General features: G+C 41.0%; 2 protein-coding genes across 3 annotated transcripts in view; one reads left to right on the top strand and one right to left on the bottom strand.

Annotated features, from left to right (window-relative positions):
* Window positions 1-7804, bottom strand: part of TMEM209 (transmembrane protein 209) — a 32969-nt gene extending 25165 nt beyond the window's left edge. Inside the window, exons 1-6 of one of the 2 annotated variants that reach the window (XM_086395667.1) lie at window positions 5343-7804; window positions 4257-4393; window positions 4058-4116; window positions 3117-3248; window positions 2221-2462; window positions 955-1156 (exon numbers count right to left, since the gene is read on the bottom strand). In XM_086395667.1, the coding sequence (XP_086251793.1) occupies window positions 955-1156; window positions 2221-2462; window positions 3117-3248; window positions 4058-4116; window positions 4257-4393 (772 nt within the window). In that variant the 5' untranslated portion in view covers window positions 5343-7804. Of the gene's footprint in view, window positions 1-954; window positions 1157-2220; window positions 2463-3116; window positions 3249-4057; window positions 4117-4256; window positions 4394-5178 lie in introns of both variants that reach the window. The other variant, XM_086395666.1, reaches the window with a different exon arrangement.
* Window positions 7805-7876: 72 nt separating this feature from the next.
* SSMEM1 (serine rich single-pass membrane protein 1) lies at window positions 7877-17581 on the top strand. The gene is made up of 3 exons (XM_086395671.1): window positions 7877-8130; window positions 14400-14454; window positions 16747-17581. Exons 1-3 carry the CDS (start codon window positions 7948-7950, stop codon window positions 17232-17234), a joined length of 726 nt encoding a protein of 241 aa, XP_086251797.1. The 5' UTR covers window positions 7877-7947; the 3' UTR covers window positions 17235-17581.
* Window positions 17582-25059: the final 7478 nt, after the last annotated feature.

The following is a 25059-nucleotide window of genomic DNA, read 5'->3' as shown; positions in this document are numbered from 1 at the left end:
GAGTGACACAAAGAGCCATGGTCCAATAACTGGCTTCCTCATTGCGGCCGTGCTTTAGCACCGAAGGTGCTTTCTGTTAAAGTTCCTGAGGGGGAAAAATCATTACTCGGCTCGATAACCTAATTTGGTTTCAAATAATTGACTTTGTAATAATCAAATCCACCCCAAAGAGATTAAGATTTGCTAACATTGTTTCCCAAGGTAAACAAGAGACAAGTTAAAAAATGTTCTGAAGAACAGCAGCATGTCTGGTGTAAATCCATGCTCCCTCCATTCTCCCTGCTACACCAACCTTCACAAGAACTACCCCAAGAGACAACCCTCACTTCACCACGCCCTGCCACACACCGCTTCAAAAACACTTTATAACCTCAACTTTTAAACAAATTATAAATTACGTTATACAAAAAAGCTTTTAATCGTAAATGAAAGGTTTAAGATTTCTGTTAGCTCAGCTCTATTTTACATCTTAAATTTTGATGAACTTGATTCTAACAGCACAAAATGCTATGCTATGCTATGCTAAGTCGCTTCAGTCGTGTCCGACTCTGTTCGACCCCATAGACGGCAGCCCACCAGGCTCCCCCGTCCCTGGGATTCTCCAGGCAAGAACACTGGAGTGGGTTGCCATTTCCTTCTCCAATGCATAAAAGTGAAAAGTGAAAGTGAAGTCGCTCAGTCGTGTCTGACTCTTAGCGACCCCATGGATTGCAGCCTAACAGGCTCCTCCGTCCATGGGATTTTCCAGGCAAGAGTACTGGAGTGGGGTGCCATTGCCTTCTCCAACAGCACAAAATACAAAAACAAAATAAATTCCTCTGCTAAGCTACACAAGGTGTATTAGTAAAAAGATTTGAAACAATTATGCATAGGATCAAAGTAAGAAAAATAATATATGAACAATAACCAACACCCCAAATATGTATATTAGCTCCAAGTAAAATATATACATACCCAGCTTAACTCTCTGCTGTTTTTCTTCTTCACTTCTAAGGAAAGTATCCAAGGTTCGCAGGTCGGTCATGTAGTCTTCTTTGTCAGTAGGGGAGTTGTAGACGGTGGGTGAGGAGCGGTAGCGAGATCTCAGCCCACTGCTCTCCACTGGACCAACGGTCGTAGGATACGGAGGAGGAGGAGAGGGACTATAGCTTGCCAGCTGTACAAAGTGAAAGAACTTGACTTTATTTCTCTTTAATTGATACTTCTTTGTTTTGGTTTTTGAACTTTCAAAAAGTAACACACCAACTAGAATGGTCAAAATCCAGAGCACTGAACATCAAACGCTGGCAAGGATGTAGAGTAACAGGAACTTGGATTCATTGCTGGTGGAATGCAAAACGGTAGTCACTTTGGAAGACAGTGTGGCACTTTCGTACAAAACTAAACCATACAATAGCAAACATCCTGCTCCTTTGCATTTACCCAAAAAAGCGGAAAATTTATACCCATACAAAGACTTGCACACAGGTCTTGTTTTCATTGCCAGACACTCCTCACTTAACAAGAGATAGTAGGGAACCATCACCCTACATGCCATGCTGTACGCCCCAAAATAAAATTAAACAAATAAATAAATACAGAGTCTGCAGAAAAATCCTAGATGGTGACCCTCAGTACATTGTCTTTTGCAAAAGCTAAATCTTTTTTTTTTTTTTTTTGAGGATTCTTTTAAGATGTGATATAAAGAACTTCTAACTGGTGTCAGGAAATCTGGGTTCTATTCTTGGCTCTTTTTTAAAATTTTTGGCTGTGTTGGCTCTTCACTGCTGTGCGTGCAGGTTTTCCTCTAGCTGTGGAGACTGGGGGCTTCCCTCTCCTGTGCGGGCTTCTCATTGCAGTCGTTTCTCTTATTAGCAGTTGCTACACACAGCACAGTAGTTGTGGCTCCCGGGCTCTGGAGGGCAGGCTCAGTGACTGCAGTGCAAGGTTTAGTAGTCTCATGGCAATCTTCCCAGACTAGGGATCAAACCCATGTCTCCTGTACCGGCTGGCAGATTCTTCACCACTGAGCCACCAAGGAAGCCCTGTTCCTGGCTCTTAAATAGGCAAATTTGGGCAAGTCAATTACCCACTGGTTCTGGGTTTCTTCATTGATTAAAAAAAAAAGAGTTTTGACTCACTAGGTGATTTTCAATTCAAACCTCCCACTTTTAAAATAGTAATCAAAATAGTAGTAGTAATAGAAACAGTAAGTCAAATCGTAGGAGATAAGAGGCCTACCTTGTTATAACCACTGATGGGTGAGTAGGTCAATCCGGGGCTGTAAGACCCACTGCCACCTGATGACAGACCTTGCAGCTGAGGGCTATATCCAGTTATACAGCTGGTGGTGAACTTGGGGCTGGTACTGGGTGAGCGAGATGGGCTGTAACTTAACACACTCTGACCCTGAATTGAAGGAGAAGGTGGAGAGGGAGGGATTTGGGCTGCTGCCAGATCATGTGGAGGAGTAGTCTGTACAACTAGAAGGAACAAACAAATAATTGTGTGTAAGTATACTGCCTGCCAATGCAGAAGACACAAGAGATGAGAGTTCGACCCCTGGGTAAGGAAGATCCCCTGGAGGAGGAAATGGCAACCCACTCCACAGACAGAGGAGCCCCGAGGGCCACAGTCCATAGACCAAAAATTTTACCAGTGAGTTTCAAAGAGTTGCAAAGAATCCGTCACGGCTGAGCAACTGAGCACACATACAGTAAATAAAATTTCTATGAAAACAAATGCAATGAACTGAATCTTTGTCAGGGAAATGGCAAGTAAGTGTGACTTGGTTGTTAAATTACATAAAGTATTATTACCAAAAGACACAAATGGTTGTGTACCATTTTCCATCAAGTTCAAAATAAGAAACTGGCTTTAATGCAGCAAAAATTAGTCATTTAATTTTAACTGTAATTAAACCATGGAACAAACTTCCATGAGGCTATGAATGTTATTTAATTTATATAAATAGGAATATAATCATTGATCTTAAGACAATTTATTGTAAAACTGTTTAATAGAGTTGAATCAGATGGCGTTAGAAATCCCTTCTAGCTGAGTTTATGAGAAAATTAAATTGAGAGATTTACTGCCAAACTTTCCCCTCACCTTTGCAAAAGGTATAAAACACTTACCAGCTGTTTTCAGCCCTAAAAGTGTTTGCTGTTCAGGGCTAACAACCAGACTTGTTGCTGCCACAGTGCATTTGAAATACCTCCAAAAATCAAATAAGGCATTTAGACTGAAGAGAGATGCAAGGGCAAGCTCTGGAAGAGAACAATTTATTTTTTAAAAGGGGAGTGGAACATTTAAATGGGAGAAAGAAAACCATGCATACTTTAGCAAATTAAAAACAAAAAAATTAAAAACTATATTCTTATTCCTCATTAACAGTTAACATCTAATGAATGTCTATTAGGGCATTTACCAGTGAGTTTCAAAATATTATCATTAATCCTTTTACAATAAACATTTTCACCTTGATTTTAAAGCTCTGCCAACAGGTGTAAAGAAGTCAGGTGACTTTTGTGATAGCACACAGCTAGTCACTGAAGACATGATTCTAATTCAGGTATACAGATTTCAAAACTCTTGCTCTTCCACTTGCCCCATCACTTCCCTATCAAGACTTTAATGTATGTATTAGACTTTGGAATTTTAATGGCCACAAAGACTCATTATACCTAAGAACTACTGAAGAACAGAGAGAGGAAACCGAGGAAGGTATCAATGGGAAAAAAATCTGGTTGGTCTTGAAAGGTGAAAACATAGAGAAGTAAGGAAGGCAATTCAGGGAGAATAACAAATACAAATCTTACCAGCTCCAAAGTTTATTTTTCTTAACAGAACTCATGATTACCTGGAATTGTACTGTTTATTAACTGATTGTCTCTTCTACTAGAGTATTCCTCCCATGAGGGTATGGACCTTGTTCCCTTCCTAGTGTATTCCCAGTTTTGGGAACATAGCAGGCATTCAAATATGTGTTGAATAAAGGAATGAATACTAAGTTGAATTCAACTTGAGTGCAGTTTTTCATTGGGAGTAACTCTAAATCACAGTGAAAATTACTTACCTATATACCAGAGTGGCCAATATGTCACATTATAATAAGAACTAATCAATTTTCCAGTCCTGAAAAAAATCAGAAAGGCTTTTTAATATTAAGACACACACACCCCCCCCCAAAAAATCAAAACACAAAACTTGTGGAATCAACTGTTGGCCTCTTCAATTTTTACTTTTTTCCCACTTTTTTTGGCTAATTAACTTACATTTCAGTATATATCATTCCAGCCATAGACACATTTAGGAGTCCCCAGGCTAAAACCACTTTCCTAGCTTCTGTTTCTCTTCTCATCTTGATGGTTCTGTCAATAAGGGAAGCACTTGGGTTTGGCTCCCCTTGCATCTGTTCAAAATCAAAAAGCTTAGGAATTAATCAAAAGGAACTACTGCTCCATTTAAGAAATCAAACTTGTGTCTATTATTGTTGTTCAGTCACCCAGTGGGTAACTTAAAATTGCACATACTTTTCCTCATCTTTCAAATGTTTTTCCCCTTTAATATTAGTTAATACCCTTTAATATTAATTAATACCCTTTAATATGAAAAAGGAACCCTAAATGACAGCTTCATTGGCACCACAGAGAACTGGGTGGTCCCTTCAGAGAATAATTTAACATTCCCAATAAAGAAAACTGTCTTACTTTGCAATTCAAGGATTAGTGTTGTGTTTTTGGAATATGTAACAAGGACCAGGCCAAGAGCTATAAGAAATCCAAAATACCAAGTTTGGTGAGAAAATATTCCAAATAAAATACGTCATTATTCTCCTGCTACATGCCTGTGCAGAAATCATTAACTGCCTACGATCTTTACCAACTCTGCACCCAGGCCATCTCCGTTTTGTGTTGCTAATAAAAGTACAAGGATTTAGGTTTTAGAAGGGCGAATACTCGCGGTGTGAACGGAATAAGGGTGAGTGGGGACAGTGAGCAGTTTTGGTCCACATTGGGATGTATACTTCCTCTGTTTCGCTAGGGCCAATCTTTTGCAGACAAGTGTTAAGGCCTGTTCCTGCTCTAGGGAGTCGTATCCCATTAAGTACAGATCAGTACCCTTCCCGCCACCCTGACCAGGAGTCAATAATCCCCAGTGCAGAAAGCTTCCCTCCCTGGCTGTCCCAGTACAAACTTTAGCAACTCCTATGGCTTCTTTCCTCCCTTCCACTACGGGCAGTGGGTGGTCTGGCCACATTCCCCTTTGGCTGAACCCTAGCCAGGTCCGCAGGCGCGAAACTCCTACGGCCCGCGCGGACTCCTAGTCCAGGAAGCACAAAGATGACCCCGAAAACGCACCGTGTTCTTCGGCCGGAAGCGGCGGGTTCGCGCCACTCTCCACCGCACATGCGCGAAACCAAGCGAGACAGCGAAATCGACCCGCTCGTGCGTCTCCAGTTACCGGAAGGACGGGACTGTCTCTTCTCGCGGGAAGAGGAGGAGGGGCGGGGGAAAGGCTAGGAGCGTTACCAGGGAAACAGTCTCTGGATCTGTGGCTCCGACTCTGGTGCGGGGAGAAAGCTGAGCAGCAAAAATTCAGACCAGGTTCTGAACCCACAGTAAAAAGTAATAACTATAACAAGCTGATTTTCTATATATTAATATCATTTTAGCTTCCTTTGGGCGTTTATGGACTTATATTTTTGAGCAGATTTTATTAAGCAATGTGGGTAACTGTAGGATACAGAGTACTTGGTAATGTGTCCAGACACCTTCAGCAATGAGAAAGCATTTTTCACACCTCTGTGTTAAAAAAAATTATGTGTCCTGACCCCATGTAAATTTTTAAATATCCGTGTAATGAGGTTGCAGCAGTAACAAGAAAAACCAAATTGTGTTTTGTTAAAGTTGTTAGTGGTTTTGAGGTTTTAAAAAGAAACAGTCTTTACTTTTCATGCATATTCTTTGGAAGAACTTCTAATCCTGAGGAAAAGATTCATCAGGGAGTTCAGTTTACTTTTATTTAACAAATATAGATGCCTACAATGTGCCGCTGAACCGCGCGGGATGATGTGAAAGTAAAACTTTCCCTGGTTTCTGCCTGGAGTAGCTCAGAGAGGGGATTGGGGTGGAACGGGGAGGCGGGAAGGTGCACTAGAAAGGTAGGTGAGGTGGAGTGCAGTGAGCCCTAAGGAAGCGTGGTGGGCCCAGCCAGAGATCCCTGCAAGCTTCCTGGAGGAGGTGACACGGGCCTGAAACAGTCAAGGTTCAGGATGCACAAGGTCTGGAGACTTGCTTGTGGGGATGCAAAGAAGCGTGTCTCTAATAAAAACATCACACTGTGTTCTGATAAACCAGTGGATTGTCACAGCACGTCCCAATGGCCAGAAATTTTCCTAAAATGCTTCTAAGTTTCAACAGAAGAAAATGAAGTTTTCTTGTGGTATTGCATGTTAATGAAAATCTGCAGATATGCTATGCTCTTAAAGATCTAACTGATTTTTTTTTAAAGTGGAGTTTTTATACTTTTAAGGCAATGGCACCCCACTCCAGTACTTTTACCTGGAAAATCCCATGGATGGAGGGGCCTGGTAGGCTGCAGTCCATGGGGTCGCTAGAGTCGGACAGCACTGAGCGACTTCACTTTCACTTTTCACTTTCATGCATTGGAGAAGGAAATGGCAACCCACTCCAGTGTTCTTGCCTGGAGAATCCCAGGAACGGGGCAACCTGGTGGGCTGCCGTCTATGGGGTCGCACAGAGTCGGACACGACTGAAGCAACTTAGCAGCAGCAGCAGCAGCAGATTGCCTTAGCAGCAACTGTGGTTTGCTCTAGTTTTAGATTTAGGGATGAACTAACTTGAAAATTGTTCAAATGTTCAAAATTAGAATGCAGAAGGAAATGGCAACCCACTCCAGTATTCTTGCCCAGAGAATCCGTGGACAGAGGAGCCTGGTGGGCTATAGTCCATGGGATCTCAAAGAAGAGTCGGACATGACTGAGCGACTAACACACACAGAAAATTAGAATACCAGTTTCCTCCCCAACACATGTCTGAAAGAAACTGTACATGTTTCATGTAACTCACAACAGACACATCTATGTTTTCCTTCTTAATGTAATCTGTGAATTACTGTGCATTTATTCAAGGCTTAGAAAGGAACACTACTACTACCTAATTTAGATACATTGTTGGCATTATGTATTAGTTTTCCAGGGTTGCCATAGGAAAATACCACAGACTACATAGCTTAAACAATAGGAATTAATTTTTTTCACAGTTAGAGGTTGGAAATCTAAGATCAAGGTGCTAGCAGGATTGATTTCTCCTGAGCCTGTGTCCTTTGGCTTGCAGATGGCCCTCTTCTGTGTCCTCACATAGCCTTTTCTTTTTCCCCCCTGTGCTTGCACGTTCTTGATGTCTCTTCCTTTTCTCATAAGAACACCAGTCATATTGGACTAGGGCCCCATCCTTATGACTTCATTTAACTTTAATTACCTCTTTTTAGGCTCTATCTACAATTATAGTCAAATCGGGGCTTGAGGTTTCAACATAGGCTTTTTGGGGACCACAGTTCAGTCTACAACACATTAGAACTATGTATGTTAGATTACAATGGTATGATGTATATCAAAGAGACTGAAAAATGAATGGATACCTTAGAGACTTAGATTTACGTAAAGAAAATACCATGTATACAAGTTTCAAGACACATACACAAAAAGATTAAGGCAGAATGCACCATATTGAGGTATGGGGAATTACCTTAAATTTTCATAGATGTGACTTACACAAATCTTCCAAAAATGTAGCAATCCAAGAAATGTTTGTCAGTTCCTGTCACAATTAATGAAGTGTATATGTCATAATAGGTTGCCAAGGAAGTTGTCATACACCTCAAGTACTTCCCAGTCATCTTCATCCCTATGAGCATGTTTTATTTTCAAAGCAAGAAGTCATCATGGGAGATCTTTTTTCTTTATTTTGGGAGGTGGATCCTCCCGCCATTCCTATAAGTTTTACCATTCCAAATCAAGATTATGAATGCCGGAAGGATGACTCTTGTGGGACAATAGGGAACTTCCTGCTTTGGTATTTTGTCATTATACTGGTCCTGATGTTCTTCTCTAGGGCTTCTGTCTGGGTAGGATATGATTTTTCATTTTATTTTTGATTTTTCATTTTAAATAATATATATTTAAATAGATTTACTGTATACTAGGGAATTTCCATAAAATAAATTTTACAGTGGTGAAACTAGTTTTTACAAGTTTGTTTTCTAGTTTTGAAAATAATGCAGTATCATTCTAGAGGATCCAAAAATATAGTAAAGGATGAAGAAAATTGATGTACTGTTTCTTATTTCCTAGAGATAACCACTGTTAACATTTTGGAGTATGTTCTTCTAGTTCTTTTTTTTTTTTTTGTATCATAGTATATCTCTCTTCATCTCTATTTTTTATCTTAGATGGTTTGCATTGTGTTGTATATATTTTCATATCCTGCTTTTTTAAACTTAACATTATGTTGTAATACTTCATCAAATTATTTTCACACAGAAGAAGCACTCTTAATGACTGCATAATTTTGTCTTACGGTTGCAGCATAGCAAATCTGCAATTTTGAGACATTTAGATTGTTCTCAGTTGCTAAATTCTCCACATGCTAAGTAAGCTGGGATAAACTTCCCTACTGGTTCAGTTCAGTTCAGTTCAGTCGCTCAGTCGTGTCTGAGCCTTTGTGACCCCATGAATCTCAGCACGCCAGGCCTCCCTGTCCATCGCCAACTCCCGGAGTTCACTCAGACTCACGTCCATCGAGTCAGTGATGCCATCCAGACATCTCATTCTCTGTCGTCCCCTTCTCTTCCTGCCCCCAATCCCTCCCAGCATCAGAGTCTTTTCCCTCCCAGCATCAGAGTCTTTTCCAATGAGTCAACTCTTCGCATGAGGTGGCCAAAGTACTGGAGTTTCAGCTTTAGCATCATTCCTTCCAAAGAAATCCCAGGGCTGATCTCCCTACTGGTTAATGACCTCCAAATTCCCTTTGGATGTAATTCTAATCAAAGATACCAAAGTTGTCATATTTATAGGACACATGTTGTGGGAATGAGGCAGTACATTATCCACACAGAATAAGATCCAGAACTAAACTAAACAGAGCTAAAGTCACCCTTCTGGACCACTACTAGGAGAAGAAAATGCCATCTTGGTCATCTCTCGTGGCTCAGATGGTAACGAATCTTCCTGCAATGTGGGAGACCTGGTTTTGATCCTCAGGTTGGGAAGATTGCCTGGAGATGGAAATGGCAACCCACTCCAGTACTCCTGCCTGGAAAATCTCATGGATGGAGGAGCCTGGTAGGTTACAGTTCATGGGGTTGCAAAGAGTCGGACACAACTGAGTGATTTGTACTTTCTTTCTTTCATCGGCTCCAATATTCTTACCTGAAGAATTCCGTGGACAGAGGAGCCTGGCAGGCTACTGTCCATGGTGTCACAGAAAGTTGGACATGACTGAACAACTTTCACACATACACAAAAAGAGTGAGATAGTCCACTTAATCAGAGCTTTGATGCTCCCATATATTATGAGTAACCGAGCTCTTATAAGTCACTGATATGGAATCCTTGCTGGCCATTATTACCAGGCTGATGATTAATAAAACCACTACCGTTTAGCCTTACAGCCAGAGCACTGGGCTGGCAATGGTCAGCTAAACTGAGTGCTGTATCAGCTCTAGATGGATGGAGAGGAGGAGGCATGTTATGTCTATGCCAGCTAGATTCCATTATAATAATCAAAGACTATTCTCTACCTCCTCCCCATAAAAATAAGTTTTATCTACAGTCTATATGCTTAAGGTAGATATTTTGCCAAAAGAATATTCAGAATACTGATAACTTATACAGGTCTTTAGACTCCCTAGCTAAGTACATTGAATTTGTCTAGATTGGCAAGAAAAGCTACTTTAGAAAATTAATAAAAAATTGAAAATGATTCTTGACAATTTCATCATGAAGACCATTTGAGAAGTCTAAGCTATTTCTCTGCTGCCATACTTGCACCAGCTCTTCGGAGTCATAGAGCAATGAGCTTCAAGGACCTCAAAAGAGCATATGGTCCAGCCTCCTCTTTGTAGGCAAGGAAGATATTGGTATCCTTCCTTTGTTTGTTTGTTTTCCATCGATAAAGCCCAAAGAGATTAAGTGACTTGTCCAATGTCATGAGTGGTTATGACAGAATAGACCCAGGTTTCCTGCCATATCATTTGTTTGTTTCATAGCATAGTTGAAATGTTGAATTATATCTATTCAGTGCTGATTAAAGTCCATGGGGTCGCAAAGAGTCGGATATGACTGAGGGATTGAACTGAACTGAACTGAAGTGCTGATTAAAGCCTTAATTATCTTAGAGGTTTTGTCTTTCTCTTTATACCCTTATGGCAGCTTAAAGGGTCCCAGATTTGAAATCTGAGAACCACATGCGAGCTAGTCAAAAAGGATGAAATTTTTCCTTCACTTTGAACTTAATTTTCTCTGCTAAATTGTGAACCTTTATTTACAAACCTTGAAGTAATGGTAAAATCATGATGGAAATGTGGTGATAATTATCCTCCAACATAAAGCACAATGATCTCCTCTGGATCTGCCACTTTTTAAGACACATTTACCCTTTTGCTTTCATAGACTATCAGATCAGATCAGATCAGTCGCTCAGTCGTGTCCGACTCTTTGCAACCCCATGAATCACAGCACGCCAGGCCTCCCTGTCCATCACCAACTCCTGGAGTTCACCCAGACTCACGTCCATCGAGTCAGTGATGCCATCCAGCCATCTCATCCTCTGTCGTCCCCTTCTCCTCCTGCCCCCAATCCCTCCCAGCATCAGAGTCTTTTCCAATGAGTCAACTCCTCCCATGAGGTGGCCAAAGTACTGGAGTTTCAGCTTTAGCATCATTCCTTCCAAAGAAATCCCAGGGCTGATCTCCTTCAGAATGGACTGGTTGGATCTCCTTGCAGTCTAAGGGACTCTCAAGAGTCTTCTCCAACACCACAGTTCAAAAGCATCACTTCTTCGGCGCTCAGCCTTCTTCACAGTCCAACTCTCACATCCATACACGACCACAGGAAAAACCATAGCCTTGACTAGCCGGACCTTTGTTGGCAAAGTAACGTCTCTGCTTTTCAATATGCTATCTAGGTTGGTCATAACTTTCCTTCCAAGGAGTAAGCGTCTTTTAATTTCATGGCTGCAGTCACCATCTGCCGTGATTTTGGAGCCCAGAAAAATAAAGTCTGACACTGTTTCCACTGTTTCCCCATCTATTTCCCATGAAGTGATGGGACCGGACGCTGTGATCTTCGTTTTCTGAATGTTGAGCTTTAAGCCCACTTTTTCACTCTCCACTTTCACTTTCATCAAGAGGCTTTTGAGTTCCTCTTCACTTTCTGCCATAAGGGTGGTGTCATCTGCAAATCTGAGGTTATTGATATTTCTCCTGGCAATCTTGATTCCAGCTTGTGTTTCTTCCAGTCCAGCATTTCTCATGATGTACTCTGCATATAAGTTAAATAAACAGGGTGACAATATACAGCCTTGACGTACTCCTTTTCCTGTTTGGAACCAGTCTGTTGTTCCATGTCCAGTTCTAACTGTTGCTTCCTGACCTGCATACAAATTTCTCAAGAGCCAGGTCAGGTGGTCTGGTATTCCCATCTCTTGAAGAATTTTCCACCGTTTATTCTGATCCACACAGTCAAAGGCTTTGGCATAGTCAATAAAGCAGAAATAGATGTTTTTCTGGAACTCTCTTGCTTTTTCCATGATCCAGCGGATGTTGGCCATTTGATCTCTGGTTCCTCTGCCTTTTCTAAAACCAGCTTGAACATCTGGAAGTTCATGGTTCACATATTGCTGAAGCCTGGCTTGGAGAATTTTGAGCATTACTTTACTAGCGTGTGAGATGAGTGCAATTGTGTGGTAGTTTGAGCATTCTTTGGCATTGCCTTTCTTTGGGATTGGAATGAAAACTGACCTTTTCCAGTCCTGTGGCCACTGCTGAGTTTTCCAAATGTGCTGGCATATTGAGTGCAGCACTTTCACAGCATCATCTTTCAGGATTTGGAATAGCTCAACTGGGATTCCATCACCTCCACTAGCTTTGTTCATAGTGATGCTTCCTAAGGCCCACTTGACTTCACATTCCAGGATGTCTGGTTCTAGGTCAGTGATCACACCATTGTGATTATCTGGGTCGTGAAGATCTTTTTTGTACAGTTCTTCTGTGTATTCTTGCCAGACTATATATGCTATATTTAGTTTATATGTTTAGTGTTTATTCAGACAGTGCTGGTATTTTCCCAAATAGTCCCAGTCCCAGTCCAAGCTCCTCTTTTTGCGTATGTGGAAGTGGAGCTTAGAAGGGGTTAAGTGGCTTGGTAAAATCCCAGTGGCAGAAAGGCAGAGCCATATCCCAGAGCTCCCCACCATCCTAACCTCCCCTTTGGGGCAGGCACTTCTGCTGTTTTCACTCAACTGAGTCAAACCCAGAGACACTTAATAAAATACTTTTGGTAACCATAGTTCATATGATTCCACTTAGCTTGATGTAAAGTCTTTCTTTAGATTTTGTGATTTTATTTTGATTTGATGTCAACTCAAATATGGAAGCTTTCCATGAAAAGAAAATAAACCTAACTTTTTAAAGTTCATAAACTTCTAATATCTTCATAATCATCTCTAAACATTTTACATTTAAAATAAGCCCACCCAAAAACATTCTTAAAAAGGTATCCTTAAAGAGGATTCCACTCAAAATTCTCAGAAAATTATTTCAGTAACTCAAAAACAAAGAGGCACCTCATTAGAGAAACTTATCAAACATTGTGAAGATGGAGTATTAAGAAAAGAATGGGCCAAAGATCTCAGACTGCAGTTATAAATACCCAAGTATGGTACTTTTCAATCCAAAGGTAGTTTGGCTTTCTACATAAATTCATTTTTCCCCTAATTGTAGACAGTTTGAAGGATTAGATGGAAAAAAAAATCAGTTTCAACTCTCAAAGCTGCTATTGCTAACTCTTGTGTACATTCCTTAGTATTTCTTCTTTTCACATTTTTAGCTAAGTTGTGATCATACTGCATATACAAATTTGCATCTTGATTTTTAAATTAATATTATAACATTCATTTCCTCATGTTATGACGTAACCTTATTATAATAATTTTTATAACTATATATGATATGATTGTGTCATAATTTAACTATTTCTACTTTTGAATTTTGTATTTATATTATCCTAATTACATTGGGAGAATATGTCTGTACATAAAACTTTCTTTTGGAGTTTATTTCTCAGTCATAGATTCCCAGAATTATTATGTGCCAAAAGTGTTATGAGTATTTATAAAGTACTTGATATATTCTGAAAGAGTTGCTTTGTATGTGTAGTTTTTGGCAAAACAATTTTTAGCATCAAAAAGTGGAATATTTATCTGAAAAATGGGACAAATATATTTATGGAATATTGGGGCAGAATATTTGAAATTGGAATTCTTCAAAGAAATCAATTTCTTCTGGTTGCCAAGTTCACAAGTAATATATTATGGTTGCATTTTGGAATAATGTTTCTGAAGGATTTAGGAGATAGTAAGTCTATAAATTCATATAAAGATCTTAAAGAATTATCATAATGTGACCTGATAAAATGCCCTTTAAAAAGCAATTTAAAACTAATCCTAGTACTATCATTTTTTTAAGATTATGTTTTGTGTTAGTTGCTCAGTTGTGTCTGACTGCTTGCAACCCCATAGACTGTAGCCTTCCAGGCTCCTCTGTCCATGGAATTCTCTGGGCGAGAATACTGGAGTGGGTAGCCATTCCCTTCTCCAGGAGATCTTCCCAACCCAGAGACTGAACCCAAGTCTCCCACATTGCAGGCAGATTCTTTACTGAGTCATTTTTAAATGACATTTAAACAGTATTTCTCTATAATGTCAGTGAGTTCAGGAAAACTTTATAACTTATAAGTTGTCATTGGTCTTATTTTCTCTCGATCTTTTTTCCATTTTGCTGTTCAAAACATTTTGGTAGATCCTGCTGTCAAAGCATGGTCTTCTTAATGGGCTGCAGAAGTAGGATCACTATAATAGGAACTCAATAAGTATTTATTGGACCGCTGCTGCTGCTAAGTCACTTCAGTCGTGTCCGACTCTGTGCGACCCCATGGACTGCAGCCTACCAGGCTCCTCCATCCATGGGATTTTCCAGGCAAGAGTACTGGAGTGGGGTGCCATTGCCTTCTTGTTATTGGACCGCACTGACTGCTTAAAATTAGACACTGTCTAAGTAAATATGAGTGAAAAACAACCAACTGAGATCACTATTACTAATCTGTATTTCTGAAATAGATGTCTGAGAAGAAAAAGGATGAAGACAATGGGACAAGTACTTCACCAAGTAAAGGTAAGAGCCAGCACTTATTTGATATTGGACTATGATGAAAAAAATATGTGTTGGGTGTGAAAAGCAGACAACAGAGATAAATAGCCAAGAGCATTATAGAGCCTCCCCAGACCTCTGGTGGCCCATGGATGAGCACTTTGCTTTGGTGCAGAAGGACAGCTTAGCTACTTCAGCAGAGCTGCTAGAGGCTACACATTACTGGTAGGTAGAGCTCAAGCTGTCTTTTCATTTCTCAGCATTCTCCCATCACACAGCTTGCCTTTCACACATAATTATTGCTAGTGTTTCTGCGAGGCTATGAGCTATACCTGACATCTTTTTGAATAACTTATAAGCAGTGGTGGAGAAGGAAATGGCACCCCACTCCAGTACTCTTGCCTGGAAAATCTCATGGACAGAGGAGCCTGGTAGGCTACAGTCCATGGGGTCGCAGAGTCAGACACGACTGAGCGACTTCACTTCACTCACTTCACTCACTTCATACTTTCTCCCTGGAGAAGGAAATGGCAACCCACTCTGGAATTCTTGCCTGGAGAATCCCATGGACAGAGGAGCCTGGCAGGCCATGGTCCATGGGGTCGCAGAGAGTCGGACACGACTGGAGTGACTAAGCACGCACAAGCAGTGGTGTGCTGATAAGTCTTTAACAACTGGCTCTCCAAAAATGTGTGTAGTATATAGCATTTAAAATTTTACTAGTATAAAGTATGTATATCAGATAATTTACAAATAATAAAATATATAATATACTTTAGGGTAAATTCCATATAGACCGCTGATTCTCACAAAGTACTTCTTTGATTTTGGCCATTTTCAGCCTTAGCCAACCTATAGTTACAATAGATAAATGGGTTTAGTTCCAATATGACTGTTACTTTCCTTTAAGTTAAGGAATAGGACAAAAGAAACACAAAGAGGTATGTTGGAACTTAACTTGGTTGTTAATGATGTGAATGACTTCTTTGCTGAGCTGGATAATAGTTTTAGAATACTCTGGAAGAATATTTCCTCATTTTTGGGTGCTGTTCACATTATAGCGGCTATAGACATGATACCTTTAAATGTTATCTGCATCAGTAACATGTTCTCCACTACTTTGGGTTGTGTGCCAAGTTGCTTCAGTCATGTCCAACTCTTTGTGACCCCATGGACTGTAGCCCACCAGGCTCCTCTATCCATTGGATTCTCCAGGCAAGAATACCAGAGTGGGTTGCCATTTCCTCCTCCAGGGGATCTTCCCAACCCAGGGATCAAACCTAGGTCTCTTATATCGCCTGCATTGGTAGGCAGGTTCTTTACCACTAGTGCCACCTGGGAAGCCTGTCTAGACAATCTACAGAACCTGTCTTGACAAATCTACGTAAATGAATACCTGATTCTTAGTGCTTGTTGATTTTTATCCCATCAAAACTACTTTCAGGTTACCAACATAATGTCACTGAACATGGGAGTTAGGAAGAGATGCATAACAGCACATCATTACATAGTATTTTTAATATCCAGAAAGAACAGACATAAATAGTAGTTTCAAGAGCAAACCTCATAATGAAATGTAGTAAAATAATTAAGGAAGTGATGAGTTCTGAATATTTATTACATTTATTTGTAGCAAATTGATTTAGTGGTAAGCATGTATAATTTAATTTTGACTAATGGCTACATTTAGCAGCCGTCTTGCAAGGTTCTGGAAAGTTTATCATTTCTTGTGAGCTGGCTGGTATGAGCCAAGTCCAGTACACCAGTGTATACAGAGAAAATCCTTTTTCATTTTCTGCTACCCAAATCACATTCATACACACACTTGAATCTTTAAAACATCAAGGTAGGGACTTGCCTGGTGGTCCAGTGGCTAGGACTCTGATCTTTCAATGTGGGGTCCTCGGTTTGATCCCTGGTTGGGGAACTAGATCCCACATGCCACAGTTAAGACCCTGTGCAGCCAAATAAGTAAATAAAAATAAATATTAAAAAAAAAAAAAACATCAAGGCAAAAGTTAAAAGGGTCCTCCTCAGAAAAGTTTGGAGACCTTTCTGTTGATATTATTTCAAGGGTCCATGAAACTTCAAAAGTAATATGTCAAGCATCTATTTGATCCTTTTGGTTTTTAGGAGTTTTGGTATGGCACTGGAAAATGAAGTCAGCTGCCAACACTTGAAAATATGTGGGGAAAAGTGGTGGTTTGGCAAATGGCAGCAAAGAGTGAGCCACACCATAGGCTTCCTTTTTAGGTAAGATGAGGTTATAGTAACCAAAAATGTGCCTAACTTGTTGATTTCTTTCATTGTTGTTAGAAAGCAAAGATATTTCCAATAAGCGGCGAGGCAAAGAGGATGCCTGGGATTCTTTGCAAATGATGAAAAAACCAAAGCAGAGCCAACTTACCCCTGTAACTGACTCAGAAGTGGCTTTGGTCAATGCCTGTCTTGAACAAAGACGAGCGAGGCGCTATTCTGAATTCAGTCAAGTGAATCGGACCCCACATGACAGTGATACTACTGAGTGTGACAGTGAAGAATCTAACTCCGGAGCCTCCTCATGGAAGGAGAGTGAAAGTGAACACCGCCCATCACCAGCCGGTATTAAGAAGAGAAAAATAGCTCAGAGGCAAAGGAATATGGGAGGTTACCAAATCAGGGAAAGGCCCTGCCTCCACTGCAAAGCCATGAGAACCAATGAATGGCTAACTCGCCATTTCCTTCAAAATGCTTCAGTAACAAGCTCAGTGAAGGGAGATGAAAATTCTGGACCTGATATTAAGACAAAATTCAGTAAATTTTGAATTTTATCAAGTCCTTACCTCACTTGAAGCCAAATGAAAGAGATGAATAAAACATGAAAAATCACCAGAGGTCTAGATGAGGAGGCTTTTACAATAAAGTCTCTCTACTAACAACAAAAACATTCTTGGAACCCAAGAGGTAAAATTTCAGATAATTCTTTGTCCAAAAACAGGCCAGTGAATTTGTTTATGGCACCACTGAAGCATCAGAGATCTGTATCCACTATGATTTTTTTTATGCAAAAGAGCACCAGACAGATATTTTATGCCTTGAGTGTATGTATTTTGTTAATGTCTGTAATACAAATAAGGAAGGTCTTTGAAAATATATTTATGTTTAGAAACCACTTAAATTTATTCATATGTTTTGATTATCCAGTTGACTGAATGAATTAGGGAATGTTGGTCGGAATAGAATTGGCCCCAATTCCCCAGATCCATATTTACAGGTGAGTCTACCTGAGTTGTATATTTTTTTGGCTGCACAGCTTGTAGATCTTAGTTTCCCGACTGGGGATTGAAACTGGGCCCTCAGCAGTGAGAGCATGGCATCCTAACCATGGAGTCCTAACCACTGGACCACCAGGGAATTTCCTACGTGAGCTGTATTGTTGTGTATGTGTCAGCTTGGGGCTGGTGAGAAGGAGCTGGAATGAGGCCCGATTCCTACAGTAGACCAGAAGGACAGCTGGGCCATGGGCTATCCATGATTATTGTCTAAAAGGCATGACAAGTGTTACAAAAATTATTCCGACAGTGTTAAAATGGTAAGGAAGACTTCATTCACGACTACTTGTAATAGGTGTCCAATCTATTGCAACTGGGGAGAGAAATCAAGCTCAACTCCAAATCAGCAAATTCAAGTGGAGATTTGTAGCCAAGGGAAGGGTATCAGTGGATGGGATAGAAAATTCCTACAAGGAGCCACCAAAGGTAGGAGAATTTGTGCTCAATTGACCTAGCATGATTCTTGTACAAAAGGCAGACCAAGGACTTATACATCAAAAGTGGAGGATGAGGAACTTGATCAGATGTCAAGGGTGATCAGAAATCAAGGGTGGGAAACATTAAACTTACTTAGCAGAATTCTTGCAAAAACTGGTCTGGGCAGCCAAAGGCAGGATGGGCACCAAGGGTGAGATCAGGGTAAGAAGAGGGGTCAGAGGAGACTAACTAGAATTTGTCAAAGAAAGAGTCTTTACTGAAAGTTAGTCTCAATCCAGATATACTTGGGCTAAGTTTTCCAGTTAAGTGTGGGCCCCAGTGTGGGGCCAGGAATTCAAGCAGAGCTAGTAGATAGTTGGCCATTCGGGAGGATGGCAGAACTCCAACTGGGATACAAAACAAGACCCAGATCCCAGAGAAGAGTCTGGCAAAGACAAGCCACAAGGGCTCTGATCACTTAAGAAGGGCTTAAGTGTTCGGGAAAGATTTGGATACCACACTGATAAAGACTAGCTAAATACTAAGAACTGAGCCTTTTATGGGGTATTGGGAGAGATACAACAGAGCTATGACTGTGGACTTGGAGATTACTCCTGATGACTTCAAATTCCTTAACTGATGCCAACAAGGAGACCAGGGAGGCAATGTGGGAGCCCCAGCCATTGGAACTAGGCCCCTGGAATCCAGGACATGGGGTGACATTTCTGAGCTTTTTTGTAAAGACTGTCTTAATCAGATTTCCTCAGGGTTCGAATTGGTCTGAGGCTGCAAGTGAAAAGCAGGACAGCTTCAAGATTTGAGCTGGGCATCAACCTTTTCCACAAAGACTTCCTTTACTTCTTGATATTGTCCTTCACTTTGTCCCCTCAGGTGTAACCTGTGCCCTCCCTTATGCTCCAGTGTACCTTGAAACGTTCTCTATCTCAGCACCTATAGCATTTTTTTTTTTAAGGGAAATTGGGGGCTCGTAGGTAATGAGGTTTTAAAATTTTTTAAAATTTATTTTTGGCTGTGCTGAGTCTTTGTTGCTGTGTGGGCTTTTCTCTAGTTGCAGCGAGTGGGGGCCACGCTAGTTGGGGTGCATGGGTTTCCCGTGGTGGCTTCTCTTAGTGCAGGGCACAGTCTCTAGGCATGCAGGCTTTAGTGCTTGTGGCTCACAGGCTTAGTTGCCTTGTGGCATGTGGCATCCTGCTGGACCAGGGGTCAAATCTGTGTCCCCTGCATTGGTAGGTGGATTCTTAAGCACCGGACCACCAGGGAAGTTCATCACGCTTAGCATTTTAATGCCTGTATTTATTTGCCTCTGTCATTTATATATATGTCCCTGGGTTGGGAAGATAAATATATATTATTCAACTTTAAAGGTACAGTCCATGACTTATCTTTGTATTTCTCTGACCCTGCACAGTGCCAAACAACATGATAGATAAATAATTTAGTTGAATCAATATGCAAAGGAATTCATGAATGCAAAAGAGAGAAACTGAGGAGAGCAGAGGCAAAGAAAGCAGAGGAGCCAATATCTAAAATTTACTGAATGATTCTGATATTTCTAACTTGATATGATCAAGATACTTGTTGCCTTGTTTATTTAAATAGCACCCAAATAATCAAACCCCAATTACCAAGAAAACAAATTAAAAAATAAAAGGCTCAAAATATAGTAGTAAGTTGATGGACCAGGATTTAAATCTGAGTCATCTGACTTTGGAGTTTGGGTTCTTAATTACTGTGATCTTAACCACTATTCTCTGAAGCTGGAAGATCCTGATTTCAAGGTAAGTCAATTACCACCTCCTACACAGCCATAAGTGATTAAAAAAATAAGTGTTAGTCACTGAGTTGTGTCTGACTCTTAGTGACCCATGGACTATATAGCCTGCCAGGCTCCTCTGTCCATGGGTTTCTCCAGGCAAGAATACTGGAGTGGGTTGCCATGTCCTTCTCCAGGGTATCTTCCCAACCCAAGGATAGAACCCAGATATCCTGCATTGCAGGTGGATTCTTTACCAATCTGTCTGAGTTTCCCTGATAGCCCAGTTGGTAAAGAATCTGCTTGCAATGCAGGAGACTCCAGATTGATTCCTGGGTTGGGAAGATCCCCTAGAGAAGGGATAGGTATTCTTGGGCTTCCCTGTGGCTCAGCTGGTAAAGAATCCGCCTGCAATGCGGGAGACCTGGGTTCAATCCCTGGGTTGGGAAAGGCTACCCACTCCAGTATTCTGGCCTGGAGAATTCCATGGACTGTGTAGTCCATGGGGTCGCAAGGAGTCAGACACGACTGGGAGACTTTCACTTCACTTTCACTGAGCCACCAGAGAAGCCCCATATCCAAGCTGATATAATCTCATCAGGAAAAGGAGGACAATGACAATTTTCCAGATAATAGAGTAAGTGACCATGCCCCAGATGTTTTGCTTGTAGATCCAAAAATATAATTGATGAACTATTATCCAAAAAGTCATTTATATCAAAGATTGCTACTTTTCATGGTCTCATCTATGGGGCTAACACAGGTCAAAGTTGGGGGTGAGTGATAGCTGTATATTGGAAGAAGGAATCATGGACAAGTTAAATCAGGGGGTATAAATATGAAGGAGTTAGTTAGGGTGGTTTGTAAGTACATTAAACCCAAAGCAGAGACCAAAAATAGCTGGAAGGACAGCCAAAGCCAAGGAGAGAAATACACTGAATCAAAGGAATAAGGCAAGGGCAAGGACATGGAAGGATGAGGAGCAAAAGCATGGCCAGGCTCACTGGAACTGTATTAATGGGTGAGGTACAGAACATGTGAAGTGGGAGATAGTTCATGAAACTAAGGCTGCAAATACTAGTTTTGGCTTGGTGTTGATTGTACGCAGAGCCTGTGCGAGCTGTCAGGGTGTCCCATGGGCTCCATAACAGTCCCTTCTTCAGTCTGTCCTTGCTGAATGGGATAAATTTGGCCACACCTGGTTTTTATGGTAGAAGGTTATAACCTGTTTGGGTGGCTTGCTTGTGGGGAGGCGTGGAATTCTTGGGCTTACTTCCTATCTATGGTCCATCATTGCAAGAAATGATCAGAACTGACCTTTGTAGGAATGTCCACCTACATCATGCATCACAACTCTTGTCAGGAACCATGAAGGAGGGAACTATGGGATTCATTGAAGACTCTAACTGGGATAGATATAGTGAAAAATGATACTATACGCACAGGAGATGTTTGGAGAGAAATTGGGGAATAGGGGAACTGGAAAGTACAGCTACACTAGGTAGTCTCAAACTCTGAACCTCTCTGTCTTTCAAAGACCGGATGTTGTAGTTTGGGTGGGAAGGGAAACAAGCCAGTAGGTTAAACCAATAATAACAGCAACAGTAATAATACTGATCATAGATGACATTTAGAGAGTGTTTGCTATATGCCAGGCATTAAGGATTAGTTTACCCTTCACAAGCCTGCATCCAGTTTTATGGATGATGTAACCGAGGCTCAGGGAAATCAAATGATATACCCAAGATCATATAGCTGGTGAGTGTCTTGGATTTTGTCTGATCCCAAAGATTTTGTTTTTATGGTGGTGATAACACATTATCCATGTTCTTAATGGAGAGCAATTAGATAAGAACTTGAAAGACCAGACACCAAATACCAAACTAAGTCCAGAGATAGAGAAGGACTGTTCATGGAAAATGGAGCCAAGAGCCAGAAACTGAGCTGAGACGGGAGCAATTAAGTGAAGCAGGGAAGGGTTCACACTGTTGAGTGGAGAGGCCTGACAGCATCATCTTGTCTCACCTACAGTGGGTAAGCCTGGATGACTATCAGTAGATCAGGCAGAAACTCAGGGTAGGCTTTTGAAAAAAGAAGGGAAATGGAAACTTAGCTGGAAGGGTAGATGAAGGTAGGAATGAGCTTTTTAGTGAATGTTGAGAAACAGGAGGCAGTAGTGACTAGAGCAGAGAGGTTGATGGGCAAGGATTTGAGAGAAGAATGGGCGGAGAAAATCAGATAGCTACAGTTCCTTCTATTATTACTGATCCTCCTATCTCAGGTCCCCAAAAGGGTCCTCCTGCCTCGTGTCATTGGAACCAATAGAATGAGGCTGAGCTGGGTTCAGAAGTAAAGGGACGCTGTGCTCTTCCCGTCAAAGAATGGAGAGGTGGCAACTTGTGCCTCTAGAGTCCACACACTTCCCAAGAGGCCCTGGGCGGGGCTGCACAGAGGGATCTTGTCAGCAGTGATGGGGCAGAGATCTTGTAGTGTGGGTACAGCTGCTGTGCGCCAAGCTCCAGGTTGCATTGCCGGGAGCAGTGTGTCTGCACACGGCCCACTCTGCCGCCATCTTGAATTGCAGTGTTCGGCGCAGAGCTTCTGCACCGGGCCATCCGAGCTGAGGTGTCCGAGCAGCCATTTTGCATAGAAACTCTCGGCTGAAGTGATGGGTGTGAGGCAGTACTCCATAAGCAAGTGAAACTGGACTAAGCACAAAGGAAAGGAAAGACAAGAAAGAAAAAAAAAGGTTAGACTTTATTACCAAGATTCTATTTTTATTTCCTAGGAATTTTTAATGGGCTTTTCTGGTGACATCACCGCTTACCCTGTTCTCTCACAAAAGAATACTATCTCCCAACAGATTCTAGGGTGCATGCGAGCGTCCTAAGTCGCTTTGGTCGTGTCTGACTCTTTGCAAGCCTATGAACCATAGCCCGCCAGGCTCCTCTGTCCATGGGATTCCCCCGGCAAGAATACTGCAGTCGGCTGCCATTTCCTCCGCCAGGGAATCTTCCCCATGCCGGGATCGAACCCGCGTCTTTTACGTCTCCTGCATTGGCATGTGGGTTCTTTTCCACTAGCGCCACCAGATTCTAGGGTAGTGTTTCCAGAACAGCGACCCATTAATAGATTATGAAATTAGTGGGTAGTAACTAACATTTATTTAAAAATAAATAGAAAGTAACAGTGTCACACAAAATAAGGACAAGTATTGTTTTTGTTTCAGTGTGTGTACCAAGCTGCAATCACTGTAAAATGTGCTTCTTACTCTGGTAGGATAGAAAATAAAAGTCACTGCTCTGGAATAGTTTTCTTTGTCAATTTTCTGTATTTGCCACCTATTCCACTCAGTTAGTGAAGGCAGGTGTCACTCTACGCATTCGCGGTTGTTGTATGCTGGTAATTAGTAAATCTTCACTTACCCTATAGGATGGACCAACTGTCTAGATTAGTGAAAAGCTTGAATTAAATTATACAACTCTGAAAGAACTTGAGATTTATTATTTTCAAATAGAGTAAGTGAAAGCAAGCTAACCAACTGTTGCTTGGTACACTGGGGTGGGTTTTGCCTTGGTGAATAAACACGAGTAATTTGTAATTGACATTTCAAAGAAGCCTTAGAAACAGGCTAGCCTTTGTTTAAATCATAATTACCCTGTTTGTATGTAAAAGGATACTTCTAAAGCTTTTCAAAACAACTGGTTCTTTTAAGTAGATAATTATTCCCTTTCCAATCTTGTTTATACTATTCAGAATTGCAGTGAACTCTTTTTTTTTCCCCCATAGATAGTACAAAGGTTAACTTCAGCCAGCCTTTCCTCAAATTATCACAAATTCCCAATTAGTGAATTCTAAACAGGGTTTTCCCTGTAACAATATACCAAAGACTTGTATGATGTGTTCTTTATTGCTTTGAATAACATCTGACAAGTTTCCAAGTACCAGGCCACCTGGATATTCTCTATCTGTCAGGAACATGTGGTCACAGAGGTGCATTGGAGGGTAAGAGGAAATACAAATCAGGCGCAAACATGCAGGGTAGTAAAGGAGACAAAAGGGAGAAAAGGACCCTTCTCTCTCTCTTTTTTTTTTTTTTAGTATCTAATATATACCAACTGAAGTGTTCAAATTGTAGGCACTTTATAGTGTAAAGAAGAGTTGCAATTTATATCTAAATTTAACAAAGCTACAGATGGAAATAGAAAACTAAACCTTTTTGTATGCATTCCGGCAGTTATTAGAGGGGGTTCAAGAGAAGTTGGCAGAGAAAGCACATATTACAAAAAAATTAAGCTTGTCTTTTTTTTGTATAACTTATCCCTCACTGCAGATTTCCACTTAGTGTGCAAAAGGAAATGCATGAAATACTTAAAAATGTTATAATCCCAGATAATCCGGTTTTCTAGTTCTTATCTTTTATCTTCTGAGCTCGGCCTCTTTCACAGGCAGATCCTCGGTCTGCCTGATTACAGGGGCCTGTTGTCTGTAATTGTCTTTGTTTATTAGGGCCCTCTGTCACCATGAAGTTTTCGTGTGTTCAAAATCTTGATTTAGCAGTGAGAACATCAGGCAGGGAGCCAACTCTGCTACTAATTAGTGTAAATCAAAAGGGGGAAGCAGGGAGATAAAAACCAGGTCCCCGTGGAAGGGGCTGCAGCCAGGGTTAGTAAGACCGATGTGGCAGGTCAGAGAGTTGAATGAGACAAAAGGGCTTAGAGAAATGCGACTTAGGGCCAGAGTCTTTTGTCTCTTTTCTTTGATTGCACCCCTTCAGATGCAGCAAGAGTCTGTGGTAGCCTCCACTGATTGTTCTCCTTCTGTTCTCCTTCTCCTTCTATTCTCCTTATCCTTCTGTTAGCAGCTTCCTATTTTGTCCCTTTCTTCCCCTTCCCTCATAGGACTTAGGTCCCAGCTGGTCTAAGTCAATCAAGGTGGTGCCATTCCGCTTGTCACCGAGTGGCATGTGATCTAATTCTGGAAAGGGACACTTGCTAGTGGAGACATTCTGGGAAAACCTTCTTTGGTCTTAAAAACGAAAAGGCAAAATGGTCCCTTTCTGTTTAGCAGATGATATTGATGACTTCAACTGTGACAGCTACCTGTTTCCATAAGGACATTAGTCTA

This window comes from Bos grunniens, chromosome 4 (genome assembly GCF_055505025.1).
Source record: "Bos grunniens cultivar Pamir isolate PY7600 chromosome 4, Bosgru_T2T1.0, whole genome shotgun sequence".
Lineage (NCBI taxonomy): Eukaryota > Metazoa > Chordata > Mammalia > Artiodactyla > Bovidae > Bos > Bos grunniens.
Note: the sequence above shows the minus strand (reverse complement) of the source record. Positions and strands in the feature narration are given on the sequence as shown.

Excerpts from the sequence above, each read along its gene's own strand:
- SSMEM1 (XM_086395671.1), top strand. The coding sequence starts at position 7,948 with ATGGGAGATCTTTTTTCTTTATTTTGGGAGGTGGATCCTCCCGCCATT. Across the intron at positions 8,131-14,399 it reads TCTCTAGGGCTTCTGTCTGG|ATGTCTGAGAAGAAAAAGGA; the intron begins GTAGGATATGAT and ends TTTCTGAAATAG. Across the intron at positions 14,455-16,746 it reads AAGTACTTCACCAAGTAAAG|AAAGCAAAGATATTTCCAAT; the intron begins GTAAGAGCCAGC and ends CATTGTTGTTAG.